The 18,774-nt window shown below is 38.4% G+C and overlaps 1 protein-coding gene across 2 annotated transcripts; it reads left to right on the top strand.

Moving 5' to 3' along the window:
• Positions 1-264: 264 nt before the first annotated feature.
• LOC112185271 (RNA exonuclease 4) lies at positions 265-18,514 on the top strand. Of its 2 annotated transcripts, XR_005807488.1 has the most exons (10): positions 265-368; positions 469-620; positions 736-863; positions 973-1,196; positions 1,318-1,524; positions 1,637-1,717; positions 1,874-2,074; positions 17,125-17,169; positions 17,259-17,306; positions 18,483-18,514. XR_005807488.1 is itself a non-coding variant. In XM_024323517.2 (7 exons), exons 1-7 carry the CDS (start codon positions 331-333, stop codon positions 2,115-2,117), a joined length of 1,074 nt encoding a protein of 357 aa, XP_024179285.1. In that variant the 5' UTR covers positions 265-330; the 3' UTR covers positions 2,118-2,358. The 2 variants fall into 2 exon arrangements, 1 of the variants encoding a protein (XP_024179285.1); XM_024323517.2 differs by lacking the exons at positions 17,125-17,169; positions 17,259-17,306; positions 18,483-18,514 and having other exon boundaries at positions 1,874-2,358.
• Positions 18,515-18,774: the final 260 nt, after the last annotated feature.

Genomic DNA, 18,774 nt, shown 5'->3' with positions numbered 1-18,774 from the left:
TAGCAATTCTAGCTGGAGAAATATTCTGGTTTGAATATGGCGGGCCCCAAGCTAGCTTTTGGATTACTACGAATGTACTTAAATCTTAAGGAAGGTAAAAAAAGCTAGAAAACTTAGTACTCTTCCAAAACAAAACAAGGCTACTACATTATATAATTACCTTTTACTGATTAAGGAATCATCCCTACACGTACTCAACTCGCGGAAGCTGTTCTCTTTTACGCCTATAAATACCTTCCAGGCTTCCACCTCCAGTCCTCACTCCTCACTACTCATAGCTAGCTTTCCTTTTGAGTAACACAAGAAGTTAATTACTACTGTCCAACCAACATGGACTATAGCAGACCTGAATCATCTGAAACTCTGAGGTTGATTCTCAATTATTAGTCTCTTTTCTAGAGTATGATCCGATCACTAATCGGATTCTAGAATCGCCATATGCTAAACTATGTTGCAATTGATTTTCAGGAACAAGTGTGCTGCATGCTTCAGGCAGTTCAACAAGATCGAGCACCTGGTGGAGCACATGAGAACCTCATACCACTCTTCTCATGAACCGTCGTGCGGAATCTGTAAGAAGCACTGCAGATCCTTTGAATCTCTCAGGGAACATGTCATAGGTATACAAAGTTTTCTCTAATTACAAACTTTATAGATAAACACTTGGTATTAACTGGACTGTGAGATTAATCAGTATATTAACTATTGGTTTTTTTATTTTATTTTTTAAACTAGGGCCATTGCCAAAACAAGAATGCAAGAACATATTTAGCAGCAGAGGGTGCAAATTCTGCTTATCTGTCTTTGATAGCCCTTATACTCTCAGGCTTCACCAGGACAGATGCCAGCTCTCCGGCGTCACTGTACGTGTTAATTAGTCCTCATCCCATCAACTTAGCTAGCTTAAGTGTGAGATACAATTTCTTTCTATTAATTAACAGTATAACAATTAAATTTGTTACATATATGCAGGGATTAATTGGTCGGTTTAGTAACTTGGGCATTCGTGACAATCTGGATCATGGTAACTACACAAGAGGCAGTAGTGGTCAAACTGTTGCCCTTGCTTGCAAGATGGTTGGTGGGGGAAGTGATGGCTCCCTAGATCTCTGCGGTAGGGTTTGTCTCACTGATGAATATGATAACATCATCTTCCACACTTATGTCAAGCCACCAATGCCAGTCACAAACTATAGGTATTCGTATGGAACAGATCATACTCACAACTTCTAATACATATACATGCCAGTATACCTAGCAAGAAATGCTCTCAACCATCCCTATTGATAGTTAATTTTGTTCTACTTAAAAATTCAGGTATGAAACAACTGGGATTCGTCCTGAATACTTGAGGGACGCAATGCCACAGAGGCAAGTGCAAAAGAAGCTACAAGACTTTTTGTGCAATGGGGAACCAATGTGGAAGATTCGACCTAGAGCCGGAAAAGCTAGAATTCTTGTGGGTCATGGTTTGGATCATGATCTCGACTCTCTGCAAATTGAATACCCAGCACTCATGATCAGGTAGGTATTTTAGGATAATTTCGTTTGAGGCTATCTAATGTAGAATAATTTCCAATAATATTTCAATGTGTTTTAATTAATTAATATTCCAATTTTATGTGACTATATATAGGGATACTGCAAAATATCCTCCACTGATGAAAACAAGCAAGCTCAGCAACTCACTCAAGTATCTAACACAAGCATATCTCGGGTACTAATGGAGTTTCAATTTTTTATTATTTTATTATTATTATTATTATTATTATTATTATTATTATTATTATTATTATTATTATTATTATTATTATTTTTTGTATGAGTAGTTAAGTAATGGAATTAATTTTTACATAATACATCATACATGTAGGTATGACATTCAAAGTGGGATTCAAGACCCTTTTGAGGATTGTGTTGCAACAATGAAGCTTTACATGCGAATGAGATCCCAAGTTCACAAGATAGAGCCCTATCCACTTGCTACTGATCCGCAAAACCGAAATAATTTTGCATCGTGGCGGCAAAACGAGCTTGAAAGGATGAGCCCTGAACAAATGTTGGACATTTCCAGGTCTGATTTCTACTGCTGGTGCTTGGACCGCCGGGATACATAATCCCCGTGCCTCAAATTAAGGGGCGGTGCATAATAAAATTAAGGATACTAGTACTGTACACACTATTTTGTTGCACCTATATAGCCACCTACTTCTCTGATGATTAATTACGGTAGATTTGAAATAACTTCCAAGATTGATGGACTTCGATCTCATCCTACTTTATGAGCTAGGCACATGGGGTTAATCATACTCTTGGACTATTTGTATGCATTAATGTATAATGCTTGATTAATCAGGGATTTCGACCCCCTCTACGTACATGTAAACCAAATTCCTCTATTATCATGAGGAACAAATAATTTCTATTATATATGAAATGAATTTAGAAACAGAAATTTGCACAAGGTGGGGATGTCACTTACCTCTATGCATGGCTACATATATTGTATAATGATACATATGTAGTCCATTGGATAATCTAAAACGATAGTGATTGTAATTAATCCAGTGGGAAACAATATTGTTGGAGATGACTTTCTGTAAGAATGACTAAATTCTCGAAAAGAAGCTGGTGTAATATATATATATATATATATATATATATATATATATATATAGTTCTGATTATTTAGGTAGAGTGGATTGCATATATGCACGCCAATTAAGGAGAGGAGGTTCTCACCTTTCCTAATTAAATTCAAATGATGTTCTCTTTAAAAGCTGTTCTACATATTAATTAGGGGCCGTGACCACTTACCCAATTTTAACCTAAAAATTGCCCACTTGCTCCACTAAGAGTTTTTTGACCCCATTTACCCAATCTAACTTCTACTGACATAATTACCCTCATTTTAATCTCTCTCTCTCTCTCTCCCCCTCACCGATTCTCTCTCTCTCTCTCTCTCTCCCCCTTCCCCCCCCCCAGCCGGACTGCCAGATGTTGAGCCACGACGCCTTCAGCACCATCTTCTCCGAGATCGGTGCCGGCAAGCATGTCCCAGGCGTAATCTTCGCCGAACTCGAGCCCACCGTCAAAGCCCACCATCTTCTTCTCCGAGATCGGTGCCGGCAAGCATATCCCAGGCGTAATCTTCGCCGACCTCGAGCCCACACTCAAAGCCCACCATCTTATTCTCCGAGATCGATGCCGGCAAGCATGTCCTAGGCGTAATCTTCGCCGACCTCAAGCCCATCGTCCCAGTCGCTGCTACTCGTGCTTGAAGCACCCGGAGGCGCTGGTCCCGATGTGGGAATTCGGGTCGGGTTTGTTTGATGGTCTACTGGGGGGCAGTAGACACATTATTGGCCCCCAGTAGACTTTGATACGAGGGACATGGATCACTATAGTGTGGTGTTTTGATAAGTTACATGTTGTTTTCTGTGTATTAAAGTCAAATTATCTGTGAATCCTACAAAAAGGTGCATTTTTGGTGGTCTATTGGGAGGCAGTAGAAACATTAGACTTTGTATTGGGGGGCAATAATATGATTACTGGGGGGCAGTAATATGATTATAAATTGATCAATTGTTCCTGTAGTGTATTCATTTTGGTTTTGGGAGTTCATACAATTCACTGGGCGTCAATAATATGATTTTTCGAAGGCAATAATATGATTACTGGGGGGCAGTAATATGATTACTGGGGGGCAATAATAGCCGGATTCTGGAATCCGGTCACCGGTCGTCGGAATCCGATCACCGTTCGTCGGAGTCCAGTCATCGTTGGCCTGAGTCCGGTCACCGGTTGCCGGAGTCTGGTCGCCGGCCACTAGTCACCGTAGCACAGCAAGGTGGAAGGTGAGTTCTCCCTCTAAGTGAGAAAGAAGGAGAGGGCAAAAAAGTCTCAAAAAAAAAAGAAAAAAGAATTAATTGGGTAAAGGGGAAATAATCTCTTAGAGTGTTTTGGGTAAATGGGGTTAAAAAACAGTTGGTGGAGCAAGTGGGCAATTTTTAGCCTAAAATCGGGTAAATGATCATTTTCCCTATTAATTAACAAAATATTGCATTAACGAAAAGGAAATGAGCAGCTAACATATTAAAAGTTGTGGTAAGTCTTGGCACGTACGAACTTGCAACCCCCCGCTTGCTTCAACTTTTATATATATAAATATAGAAGTAGAACTATTCAGTTTTATCTTTTTTTTTTTTTTATGGTAATAGGTCAGCCCTTTCATTAATATTCAGCAAGCAGTACAAAAACGAAACACCCCTATGGGGTCGACAGAAAGAATCGTTCCTTAGAACCTCATGCAGACACCGAAGAACTAGAGGGGGGCTGGGTTGAGCTGCAGCCCACCTCATGTTTGTGGAAAAAGTATTTTAAGTACATGTTTTATATAGAGTGTAGCCTTTATACTGTCAAAAATCTCCTCCCATCCTCTTATTTTAATTAGTCTCTGTCTCCATTTTTCAGTTTCTAATTTTTATCTAACTTCAATTAAGAAAATGGCTCTAAATTAAAAAACTTCGGTTTAAATTTTAATAGCAGTTTTCATGTAAAATTAACTTCAATTTGCAGCCCATACGGTTTTTCAATTCTAGTTCCGTCTCTGACCTCATGAACCATATTCTAGCAGAATAAAATCCCAGAAATCCCTAGTACACCCACCTTTTGGTAAATTCACGCACTTTTATTCTAACAAAAACCTAGATACACCTCGAAGCTTACATAAAATTCCAACTAAGGCACTGGTTTTTGCGACCCAAACAAAAATTAAACGGCACTATGGGCCATAGAGACCCACAACATCCAATCCCTAGCAGAAAGAGTCCAAGCCGGCAGGTGTAGGACCCAGCCCACCCACTTCCAGCCATACCACAAACCTTCCAAACAGCCCCAGGCCCAGCTGGCCCAATAGGGCGAAATTGCTAAGGGAACCCCAAGCACTCCGTCACAGCCGTCCAAGCCGCCGCCGCCGCCCCCATGGATCGCCACCCTATAGGGATCAGATTCCGAACAGAAACCATCGCCGCCTCCAGCCAAAGTATCACCTCCACCATCGAAGACCTGATACTCCGCCGTCTTGAAGCAAAGGCAGCCCACTGCTCCATTACCAACGTCGGAAGAGAACGAGAAACTGGAGCAGAAAATGAAGCCAGCAGCTCGCCTAGATTCCTCATTTGGATGTACACAGCCCTGCCACCAAGCCTTACCACCTCCAAACGAATCAAGTTGGTCGTCGCTTTGGACGCTACCACCACCATCAATCGACGGATCAAGACCAGATCCATCATCAGTGTCAACGGGACCATCGAACCAGATCTAATAGTGATCAAGGGTAGATACCTCATCACCACCAAACCAGATCTCCCCAACGTCACTCGGCCCCGATTGAGACAGCCGGTCGACTGACGCGCTCTTGGGAAGCGCATAATTTAACCCTGAAATATCGTTAGTAGTATAAGTAAGTAGGGATCGTTCTATCCGGGGATTGAGGGTACACTTGTAATTGTGAAACAAATAAAGAAAAGTATTATTTACAAAAATAAAATAAAGAATATAAATATATACAATTGTATAAACAAATAAAGAATTAAAATAATAAAGTATTATTTACAAAAATAAAATAAAGAATAGAAATATATACAAGTAACAAATAAAAAGGGAGGGGGGTTTGAGAATTATAGAATTGAAAATTAAGATAAATAAAATAAAGAAAATGTAAAAACATATATACAAGGGTGGATCGCAAGGAACAAAGATCAAAACCACATCCATATGCAAGAAATCCAATTACAATTCCTATAGTTGATTTTAAATGTCATGAGAGAGGAGTTGATCATGTGAAACATTCGAAAGCAAATGATTTCCCATATTTTACTTTTCAATGCTAATTAACCTAAGCGAAAGCACCTAGATTAATCCTATCAAACATGCAATCAAGCCCTAGAAAGCTAGTCAATCTTGACATGTTCAACGCATTAGACATAGAGAAAGGCTATCAACTCAAGTGTACAATTTAGTATGGAAAAGTCCACCTAATTGCAATCCTCTTTAATTAAATTCGGTCTTTGCACAAAACCTTTACTACTTTGATTCAAGTTTACACAAAACGAAAAGTCGATTTCATGTTCTTAAACCTAGCACCAATTATATCAAAACCCTAAGTGTTTGCAACCACATAAGATTAAAATACAAAAGTTTTCTATCATGCAAATTTAATTAAACAAACCCACATAAGCAACATAAAAATCAACATATAGAAATCACAACTTTATCTCAAAACATATAAACGGGCTTTAAACTTTGCCCTTAACATTATTTGTTAACTAGAATTCATAGTTCTACAAATCTAAACAAAGAAAACCAAAAGAAATTACAAGGAAAAAGATAGAATTACACCATGAAGGGAGTGGATGATGAAGAGCTTGAGACGTTGATCTTGAATCTTTAAAGCAAGACTTCACTATCACGGCACAAGGTGGATGATGACGGCTAGGAGGCTTCATGGCTTCTTCTTCTCTTCTTCTCTTTGCTTAAAAATGCAGAAACTTAAAACTAGAGTATGAAGAGAAAAATGGAAAGGAAATGGAGAGACAAAGAAGATGAGGTGGATGAAGGAAGATGTGTTAGAATGAGAGGAGAAGGTGTTTATATAGGGAAGAAAAAGAAGAGTGAAATGATGAGTGGAAGAAAAATAATGAAAGTGGAGTATGAAAGTGATTTGTAGAATATGGAAAAGAAAGAGAAATGATGATTACACCCTAAAACATGGAATGTTTTTGGGTGATGATGATGGTGGATTAGTGTGAGAAATGATGGAGAAAACATGATGATTACACCCTAAAACATGGAATGTTTTTGGGTGATGATGATGGTGGATTAGTGTGAGAAATGATGGAGAAAACATGATGATTACACCCTAAAACATGGAATATTTTTGGGTGATGATGATGATGGATTTCCTACTCATTTACTTCAATTTTATCTCCACCATTTGTAGGTAAGTGTGGACATAATGCTCATTTCACCATCATTTACTCCAATGTACCTAAGAAAATAGAAATTGAGTTAAAAATCGATTCGTTAAGGAATTAACTAAGCAAAATGTGAGGAATTAACTATTAAAATATCACATTAAAATGCTCCTATCAAATTCCCCCACACTTAGCTTTTGCTAGTCCCATAGCAAAACAAAACAAAAAAATCCAAAACAAAACAAAGACTTGACAAAAAGCAAGTAAATGACTCTATTGCTCCTAACTGTTGTCTCAGAGACTCCAAACTCATGGCTTTCACGTTAAACACTTAATCAAAATCACAAAGATAATTCCATGGTTAATAAACCTGTGACATTCATATGACTAAGCAAGATATGGAGAACTTAAGTTATACAGTGAATGATAGCATGTTTCGAACAAGTCCAATCCAAACTCACAGGGCATACTCTCGATTTTTCTCTCAGAAATGGCTATGCTTAAAAGCTTCACACTCAAGTATATGCAAGAGAACAAATTGTAAGGCAACAAACAGCTTGCATATTTCATCAATAAACACATTTTGTGAAGAATTTTTAAAGACCTCATGAAATGACTAAGTGCACAAATGGACCTAAACCATAAGCTCGACTGCGTAACTGACTCCACTAACCAAAGACTGCCCATCTCAAGGATCAATCAGCACTTAAAACAGGTTGTAATGGGGCTAAGCTAGGGTTTTCGAAATGAAGATTAAGGATACAAAAATCCTAAGGACCTAGCAGAGCATATATGGACCACCTTATGTCACCATTTTTATGGGCCAATTATCATTGTTTTGGGCCCAGTTTCACTCTAACAAACATGGGAATGGACAAAGGCTTAATTTTTCAACTTTGAGCCTTCTACAAATTTGAAAGTCCAAAACCACACTTCAACAATTTCCCAAGAGTTTTCATTTCAATTTTTCTTTTCTTTTGCCGCTTTTTCTTTTCAAGGCAAAATTTTTTTTTTTCTTGGATTTTTCCCACCCCATACTTGTCTTTCATCGTCACCCCTACATACTATGTCATGCTCTACTAAGTCCTTAAGACCAGGGTAGAGATATCCTGTACTAAGCTCATGGTAGGGTAGTGAGGGTGATGAAACAAAGGTTTTCAACGTAGGCTCAAAGGGGTTCATTCTAAGGAGTCCCACGACGGGCACAATTGGGGACACATGCTTGTTTGGCTTTGGTGGTTACCCTAATGCCTTCTATCCTATCCAGGATCAGTGCATATTATGGCATACAAGTTTTGACAGTCACAACAGCCGAGTTCTAGTACTCTCTAGTCCATTAAAATCTATGGCACATGATCATTGGATTTCCAAAGAATGATGAGGTTTTGCAAATACAGCCACGAAATTCTAGAATTATCAATAAGCACTCGAAAAGAAAGTATTTTAGCACAAAAACTCACTTTGGGTCAAATGAATCAGACTTAATCCTAGCATGCTTAATGAACCAAGTTACAATCCTATCTCAAATCTTCATACAAGCATCACAATGTCGATTAACCACAGAATTCAATTAAGTCCTATTTTGATTGTGAAAACCTTCAGCCATGAATTCGGAGACATGTTCATCCTAGACGTTAGGAGCATCCTAAGACTCAAACACACAAACAAAAACACTCTAAAACCAACAATTTTTTTTTTTTTTTTTTTTTTTTTACAATTTAATTTAATTTCAACACTTAGGTACGGGAACAGGGAGTCTCGATGTGCAATGGGACTAAAACAGCTACCCTTTTTCAAGACTATGTTTAATCCAATATACCTTAGTGTATCACAACATCAATTAAAAACACAAAAAACACAATCCAACATCAACTATTTTTCATTTTTTTTTTTTATATACTAACTACTAAAAACACAATAAAGCAATAACCCTTCCCCCATACTTAATTCATGCATTGTCCTCAATGTATAAACAAATATAAATCATGCAAAGCATAAATCAAGCATAGAAGAGAAAATGAATACAACGAAACCTAAAACAACTTAAAATTTAAGAAAATAAAATAGAAGGAAGAGTTCAAGAAAGCAAATCTGCGTTTGATGGCTCCTCCACAGATACGGTTGAAATGGGTTGCCTCCCATGCAGCGCTTAATGTTTAAAGTCTTTCAGCCTAGACTTGTACCTCCATTTACTCCTTTGGAGGAGCGGTATGCTGGCGAGTGACAGCCCTTTTGCTGGTTTCAGCCTCCTGAGGAGGGTTCTCATGGTGTGATGCAGTAGTGTCCTTGCGAGGAAACCCAGGAGGATAACTCTGCAAGTTATTGACTTCCTGAGCAAGCTTGTTTATTGCAGTGTGACAGCGGATCAAAGAGCAGTTCATCTCAGAGATGTAATCGATCATGCAATTGACTCTCCAATCTGTCACCATAATACCATCGCGGAGAGAGGAACGCAAATCATCAATCGAATCCGACAAGCTTTCCAGGGTGGCCATAGGCCGAGGAGCACGAGCAGCTGGTGAGGAAGAAGACTCTCCGGGATGCAGTCTGGGAGAGCGACGAGGCAGAGGAGGGGGACTGCGGGTACGCTCACGGATAGGACGATGGTCCCATGGACGAGTAAGCCCAGCTCTAGTGGCCGCTTGACGACCTTCTTCCTCCAAAGAGAGAACACAGCGTTGATTGACGCCCCTGCGAGGGGTAACCTTGGTTCGAGCCATGAGGAAGTAGAAGGAATTTGAAACTGCACGTTTAGACAAACCTTAGTAAAATCTGGAGGAGAAAAAAAAGGATGTATATATGAAGCACAAAATAGGGTAGAAATCTCAACAAGCACAGGGTTTTAACAAAGCTTCTCCGGGAAGGAGAAGAGTTATGACAGTTCACGGCCCAAGAAACACGTATGCACATGAAAAACTCCCCCACGCGTAAATATTCCTTTCTTTTCCGTGATTTACGGCAATTAGGTCTGCTTTCGGCTGTAGCTTGTCTGTCACAACTCCTCGAAAACCGTTTGGTTCCCCCACGCGTCCTTTCTTTTCCTTGATTCACGGCAATTAAACCTGCTTTCTGCTGTAGCTTGTCTGTCACAGCTCCTCGAGATTCGTTTGGTTCCCTCACGTGTCCTCCACGCGCCAACAGCTTTTCCGTGTTTTCGGGTGACTTTAATCCAACGCGTAGATTTAATCTCAGAGATCGTCCATCCAACGGTGGAGATCCGCTCACTCGTTCTATAAATAGGTGCATTATGAGGGAGCGACTATTCACTCCAAAAGAAAATTCTTCCGAGTTCCAGCCTTTCTCTCTCAACCCTTCAGCCTTTCTTTCGAAACTCAAATCCTTTCTTCATCAACATGGAACCACGAACTCTGCAACTAATGGAGCAACAGACCCAGCAACAAATCGAGGATGGAGGAAACAACCAAGCAGCCGGGACTAATAACCGGTGGGCTCCCACACCGCCTCAACTAAGAATCCTCAAGGGCCTTTACTATGATAAGGGTTTTAAGTACCCAACTCCAGAGCAGATTCAAGAGATCTGCCTTCATCTGAAACAGTATGGGCAGATCGAGGACAAAAACGTCTTCTTTTGGTTCCAGAACCTCAAGGCTCGTGAGAGGCAGAAGTTGAAGGAATTTCGGAACGTTCCGGTTGGTGGATCTCTCGATCTCAATTTTGGATCCACTGGTTCTACTAGTACTGACAGATCCATTGATCTAAACTTTGGGTCACGTGTCGGCTATGGTGCTGATGGATCGATCATGGAACAACGAGGAGAATATCACCAGGAGATTGAAACCCTTCCACTATTCCCCATGCATGGTGAGGACATCTTTGGCAACATGAAGACTACTTCCGAGGGAGGTAGCGGTTATGGCGGTGGCTCTCGCATTTCCCTTGAGCTCAGTCTCAACTCCTACAGAGATACAGACATGGCTTAGTATTATTATTATTATTATTATTATTATTATATATATATATATATATTTTTTTTTTTGTTTTTTTTTTTTTTTGTAAATAGCTGAATTTAATAAGACTGAATGAATGCAAATTTTTTTTTTTATATATTTTTTTTTATATAAAGGACTCAAAAATAAAAGACAAATATATATATAGGACTCAAAATGAAAGACAAAAATATAAATCCCTTCCCCCACACTTAAATATTGCATTATCCTCAATGTAATCAATTAAAAGCATGCAATGAAATAAGTAAGCATAGATAGAAGACATTTACGAAAACAAATCCTAAAATAAAAACTAAAGAGAAAAATTGAAAAAAATAAAAAGAAATAGGGAAAGAGAAAGCAAATCTGATTATATTCTGAATTGGGTTGCCTCCCAAGTAGCGCTTGTATTTTACGTCTTGCAGCCAGACGGTACCTACATTAAATAAAGTTAGTAACTATAATTAACAAACAAATACAAAATAAAAACAAGTATAACTATTAATTACAAACTACAAGTAAAATTAACAAGTATATTGTACATAAGACACAAGTTAAGTACTCAAGTGAGTATAAAACGTGAAAAGTATTTTTACAAGTTTAAAGTGTGAAACAACAAAATAATTTACACGTATAGAGTATTCACAAGTATTTCTTTTATTATAAACATTATTGATATCGAATCAAATTCCAAGCGGTAAATCAAGTGGACGTGCGGCCCAAGTATAGTCGCCTAGACACAAACTCCCTTTCAAATCGTTTGGGCAACCTTACTGAAATGGCCAGGTGGGGGAGGGCGAACACGAGAGGAAAAATCCATTTTGGCATGAGCTACTCCCACATTGTGGTTTATGCCCATTTGCAAGCACTTCTGGATTCAAAAACCCGTCATGAACATTGTCCCCTTCCTAGACACCATTTCACATAGGCTTTCTTACTAAGATGAAAAAGTTCATAAGTGTGAAGACAGTTCAACAAGTGTTAATAAAGGCCGCCCTCAACCTTAAGGGACCTGAGCTAGGTACCAATAAGGGGTTTAGGCCAATATTAACAAAAGAGACTTCACATATTCCTCTCAATTTACAACCTACAATTAAAATTCATGTTCAATAATATAAATAACATCCTAGCTAATTTAAACTAAGTTTCAAACAATTTTTAAACAACAAATATATACAATAAATGACACAATTTAGCAAGTGATTTTTCAATCCTCGGCAACGGCGCCAAAAATTGACGCGCTCTTGGGAAGCGCATAATTTAACCCTGAAATATCGTTAGTAGTATAAGTAAGTAGGGATCGTTCTATCCGGGGATTGAGGGTACACTTGTAATTGTGAAACAAATAAAGAAAAGTATTATTTACAAAAATAAAATAAAGAATATAAATATATACAATTGTATAAACAAATAAAGAATTAAAATAATAAAGTATTATTTACAAAAATAAAATAAAGAATAGAAATATATACAAGTAACAAAATAAAAAGGGAGGGGGGTTTGAGAATTATAGAATTGAAAATTAAGATAAATAAAATAAAGAAAATGTAAAAACATATATACAAGGGTGGATCGCAAGGAACAAAGATCAAAACCACATCCATATGCAAGAAATCCAATTACAATTCCTATAGTTGATTTTAAATGTCATGAGAGAGGAGTTGATCATGTGAAACATTCGAAAGCAAATGATTTCCCATATTTTACTTTTCAATGCTAATTAACCTAAGCGAAAGCACCTAGATTAATCCTATCAAACATGCAATCAAGCCCTAGAAAGCTAGTCAATCTTGACATGTTCAACGCATTAGACATAGAGAAAGGCTATCAACTCAAGTGTACAATTTAGTATGGAAAAGTCCACCTAATTGCAATCCTCTTTAATTAAATTCGGTCTTTGCACAAAACCTTTACTACTTTGATTCAAGTTTACACAAAACGAAAAGTCGATTTCATGTTCTTAAACCTAGCACCAATTATATCAAAACCCTAAGTGTTTGCAACCACATAAGATTAAAATACAAAAGTTTTCTATCATGCAAATTTAATTAAACAAACCCACATAAGCAACATAAAAATCAACATATAGAAATCACAACTTTATCTCAAAACATATAAACGGGCTTTAAACTTTGCCCTTAACATTATTTGTTAACTAGAATTCATAGTTCTACAAATCTAAACAAAGAAAACCAAAAGAAATTACAAGGAAAAAGATAGAATTACACCATGAAGGGAGTGGATGATGAAGAGCTTGAGACGTTGATCTTGAATCTTTAAAGCAAGACTTCACTATCACGGCACAAGGTGGATGATGACGGCTAGGAGGCTTCATGGCTTCTTCTTCTCTTCTTCTCTTTGCTTAAAAATGCAGAAACTTAAAACTAGAGTATGAAGAGAAAAATGGAAAGGAAATGGAGAGACAAAGAAGATGAGGTGGATGAAGGAAGATGTGTTAGAATGAGAGGAGAAGGTGTTTATATAGGGAAGAAAAAGAAGAGTGAAATGATGAGTGGAAGAAAAATAATGAAAGTGGAGTATGAAAGTGATTTGTAGAATATGGAAAAGAAAGAGAAATGATGATTACACCCTAAAACATGGAATGTTTTTGGGTGATGATGATGGTGGATTAGTGTGAGAAATGATGGAGAAAACATGATGATTACACCCTAAAACATGGAATGTTTTTGGGTGATGATGATGGTGGATTAGTGTGAGAAATGATGGAGAAAACATGATGATTACACCCTAAAACATGGAATATTTTTGGGTGATGATGATGATGGATTTCCTACTCATTTACTTCAATTTTATCTCCACCATTTGTAGGTAAGTGTGGACATAATGCTCATTTCACCATCATTTACTCCAATGTACCTAAGAAAATAGAAATTGAGTTAAAAATCGATTCGTTAAGGAATTAACTAAGCAAAATGTGAGGAATTAACTATTAAAATATCACATTAAAATGCTCCTATCATCGACCAACCAAGAAAAGTCAACAAGATCGACATCACCCTCGCCACCCAAACTCGAACCTACCACAGGAACATCGTCACCAAAAGCAACGAAGAAGAGAAGAATCAGCCAGAGAATGGCCATAGCCTCTATTGGCAAGCAATAAAGGAAAATCGGAGAAACCGCCGCCGTAAAGGAGAGGTTTCTCAACCCTAGCAGAGAGACGGCTAGGTCAATATGAGTCTATGCTTAATTGTCGTGGTTATAACTTCAAACCTTTAATTATGAAAGAATTCTTTATTCAATTTTATCTTAAATCCATTCTTGCATACTTAAATCCTACATTAGATTATAGGTTAATTCTTTTCCTTGAAAGAGCCAAAAATAATTTGATACCTTAAAGGGGAAATGATCATTTATCCAATTTCAGTTTAAAAATTGTCCACTTGCTCTACTAATAGTTTTTTAACCTCGTTTATCCAAAACACTCTAAGGGATTATTTCCCTAATACCCAATTAATTCTTTTTTTATTCTTTTTATTTATTTTTAGGACTTTTTTGCCCTCTCCTTCTTTCTCACTTAGAGAGAGAAGTCATCCTCCACCTTGTTGTGCTCCGGTGATCAGTGGCAGGCCCCGCCGCCGCGGTCTCCTGCGACCGATGACCGGAATCTGACAACCAGTCACCGGAATCCCTAATCCAACTGCTGGACTGGTGACCGGATTTCGGCGTCTGATTTTATTACCCCCCCCCCCCCCCAATAATCATATTATTGCCCTCCAATAATCATATTATGACCCCTTAATAAACCTAATTATTTTGGTTAATGAATCTAGTAGCATTTTGTTGAAATGACCTGTAATAAATGGACCACAGTTAAGACATTATTGCGGGGCAAAGGCAATAACTTGAAATGACCTGTCTATTGCCTCCCAATAGACCACCCCAAAAATCACAAGTTTCTATCATTGACAGATTATTGTACTTTAATAAACTCAAAACAACATAAGACTTATCAAAACTCTAATTTCAGTGATTAATTAACCACAGTTAAGAAATTATTGAGGGGCAATAATCTGTCTATTGCCCCCAATAGACCACAGTTTTGACGTCGTCTGAGACCTGCAAACGAAGCCTGGACCCGATTCAGGCGTGGAGAGTTTCCTGGACATCTGACGAACAAAACTGGCGAAGCCCAGAGGGGTTGAGATCGTGGAGTTGGATGGCGTCATCCTCTAGTGGTCTGACGATGGGACATAGCGGCGGCGGTGGAGGCCGTCATCGATGGTGGAGTGGTGGGCTTGGTGGCTTAGAGAGAGAGAGAGAGAGAGAGAGCCTGAGACGAGGTTAGAGAAAGAGAGAGATAGAGAGAGAGAAATCGATGAGGCGGAGGAGAGAGAGATATGAGTGTAATTTGTTAATTAAAATGAGGGCAATACTATCAAACACTGTTAGATTAGGTAAATGGGATTAAAAAACTCTTGGTGGAGTAAGTGGGCAATTTTTGGGCTAAAATTGGGTAAGTGGTCACGACCCCTATCTTAAATCCATTTGATTATCTTAAATCCCTTCTTGCTTACTACTTTGTACCAAGGTTCAAAAAATCGCTAGGCGCTAGTCGGGCGGTGGCTAGAGGACTAGCGCCCAGGCGCCTAGGCGGGTGTCTAGACGGTGCCTAGGCGGTTTTACTTTTTTTAATTTTTTAATTTATTTTTATAACATATGAAATATAAATAAGAGTTTATAACTTTATATAGAGTTAAAAAAATATATAAAGGCATGTTATAATTTTTAAATAAGAATATAAGAGCAAGCCCTAGCCCATGAATCCATCATCCAAAATAAATCAAGCCGTCCAACTTTCTTTCTCTCTAAACCCCCTAATTCATAAACTCAGCCGCTCTCTCCCCCTTTCTCTCTGCAACTCCGTAACTCTCTCTCATCTCTCTTGAGTAGTTTGCTTCTGATTTTGAAGAAAAAAGATCAATGTCTCGTACTATTCACAAGTTTACAGGAGGCAAGCCTCCAAGGAAGCAATTATTTGAGGCTGGCAGCAGATTTGTTGAAGACGAAGCTCTTGATTTTGGGATCAAAACGTCGGAGTCAAAGTGGTCAGATGCAGAAGATGAGGAGGAGGAGAGGGAAATTGAGTAGAGTTCAGATTGGGTAAGGAAGTAAAGGTCCGACGTTTGGGGAGAGCAGAGGCTGCGGGTTATTTTTCTAGTTTGGGGATCGAATGGGTTTAGGTTTGGCTGATGTCCGGCGAAAAAAAAAAGAGGCGAAAATCGCCTAGCCGCCTAGAGTGCTCAGACGGACGCCCAAGCCGCCTAAAACCCAGCAGCCTAAGGCCTCCGATTATACATTAATCTCCTCGGTCTGCTGCCGCCCAGCGCCTAGGCGTCCTGGGCGGCCGTTTTTTAGAACACTGCTATGTACTGTTAGGCTTTCATCAGTTCAGTCCCTTGGATTCTAATTTTTCAGAAAGGTCTCTGCACTCTCAATTCTCACTCAATACGTCGATATGTTTTGTCAAATTTTGGCGTTAACTCACCCAAAATAAGTCCGCTTGCCACATCAACAAGTTAACAACAAAATTTGACGGAGGATTGACGGAATTGACCTATTGGGTGAGAAATAAGAATGCAGGGACTTTTCTGATGAAATTAGAAGCCGAGATACTAAACTAATAAAACCCTAAAAGTAAAGGGTGGTAAGCAAAATTTAGTCATTTTGCTTTGCTTCTTTCCTTTTCTCAAGGCATTCGCTCTACTTAAATAGAACTGAACTTACATATGCAAGTTTTCTTTTTGGCCAATTCGAGCATTATCTTTTGACACCTTACAATTCTCGGTCCTACACTAATTACTTCAATTCGAAACGCTTGCAAATGCTTCTTCTTTCTATTAGGTCCATTTAAGCTAATTTTGATTATAGGGTTCAGTGCACGCCATGTGATATCCACATGCATCTATATGACTAGAAACAAAACCACTTATAGTGCGCGCTTATGCAAAAAAATACTTAATATTTCTAACAATTTAGCTGCGACAGTGTACAAATTAAATGGTCTTCAGGACTGTGCTCTTCCTCTTCTTCGCCACTATCTTAGTTACCACAAGGGTAACTCATATATTAGTTATTTTCATGTGTACACAAATGGACACGTACGTGCACTTTCTCTATATATAGTACTTTCACTTCATATATCCAGTAATATTTCGATGGCATCCTTGTCTCCGTAGGTTTCAGCTGATGAGTTTGAGAATGAAAAGGCCATGAAGCCGAAGGTACATTTTTATATATACGATCGTATATAACTTTTAATTAGAGCTGGTGATACTAAATGAGTTTTAAACATCTATGTGTGTGATTTCAGACTCCAATTCCCGGCGACTTACACACTCCACCACTTCCAGTAGACAAGGTAGCAACTACTACATTACCATATAAGACATGTATTCATGTACACATATATTCTAATCGATTTTTGCTAATGCCATTGTTTTATTGTTGTTGTTCTCATATTCTTATTATTATTAGTTTCAATTAATTCCATATATATATATAGACACACACACAATCCTTCTTGGCTAAGGATGTCCTTACCTTAGCTTAGGAACGGATTTCAAGTTTTTGACCACTTTTTGATTACATATTCACATCTTAACCATTCAGTTTTTAGGTTCTAATGTATAGATCATCTCTAAAAAATTTCAGCCAAATTGATGATCGTTAAGGCATTCAAAATTGCAATTTACAATAATAAACACAAACGGTTCTAGTTTGACAGATTCGATGTGTTCATTGGTTTAATCTAGTTCGATACCTTAACGATCATCAATTTGGCTGAAAATTTGCATAAGTGATTTATACATTAGGACCTAAAAAATGAATGGTTAAGATGTGAACATGTGATCGAAATGTGGTCAAAAACTGAAAATCCGTTCCTAAGGCTAAGGTAAGGATATCCTTACACACACACACACACACACACACACACACACACACACATATATATATATATATATATATATATATATCCATCAATTTCGTTGAAATTTTGCAGAGATGATCTATACATTAGTGCCTAAAAATTGAACGGTTGAGATGTAAATATGAGACGGAAAAGTGGCCCTAAACCCTAACCTCGCTCTGAAATTTCAAAGCGAGTCCTCACTCTGGATAGGATCTGTATATATATATATATACACACACACACACACACACACACTCTGGACATCCTGAACCAGTTTGTAGTTGGGTGGACTCGCCGGCTACCACTTTCCAGTCGACCTTGATTGGACTACCATTTTGCAATCAACCACTCTGCCCAGACCTCCGACCTCGATCTCTTGGTCTTCATCTTCACTGCAAACTGGTCTGGGATGCCCTTAGCCTCCGTCCTGTAAGAGGCGAGCCGCGGTTGGAGATTGATCGTGGAGAAATTCCGGACGTCCGCACTTTTTCTGGGTTGCTGACATCCTCTTTGGAACAGATGTTGAGTCACAAATTACTTATGCAATTGTGCCCCATAATTATGAAAATTGATTTGTCTTCCATGCTATTTTACCCTTTTTAATCCATTTCCTTTTATTTGTAGAAAACCTTTCATTAAGAATAAAATGACCATTTGAGGCTTGAAATGCGGAGATTTGAAGCTAGGGGAAGAAGACACAGAGATTGGAAGAAAATTGCAAATCGACTTTTTTGAAGATTTTTCAAGCAAACTTTTCTGGCGAGCTGCCACTCATGGAGGGTCTTTTCTCCAACAAAGGAGGACCATGGTTGTGAGAATCTCCTATCAGTTGAAATTCAAATATCTCCCTACACCTTGTCATTTTGTCACTTTGCCAATTTGGGACCATTTGGGGGACAATGGTGTAAGAGCACCT

This window comes from Rosa chinensis, chromosome 2 (genome assembly GCF_002994745.2).
Source record: "Rosa chinensis cultivar Old Blush chromosome 2, RchiOBHm-V2, whole genome shotgun sequence".
NCBI lineage: Eukaryota > Viridiplantae > Streptophyta > Magnoliopsida > Rosales > Rosaceae > Rosa > Rosa chinensis.
This window is presented reverse-complemented; position numbering and strand designations above follow the sequence as displayed.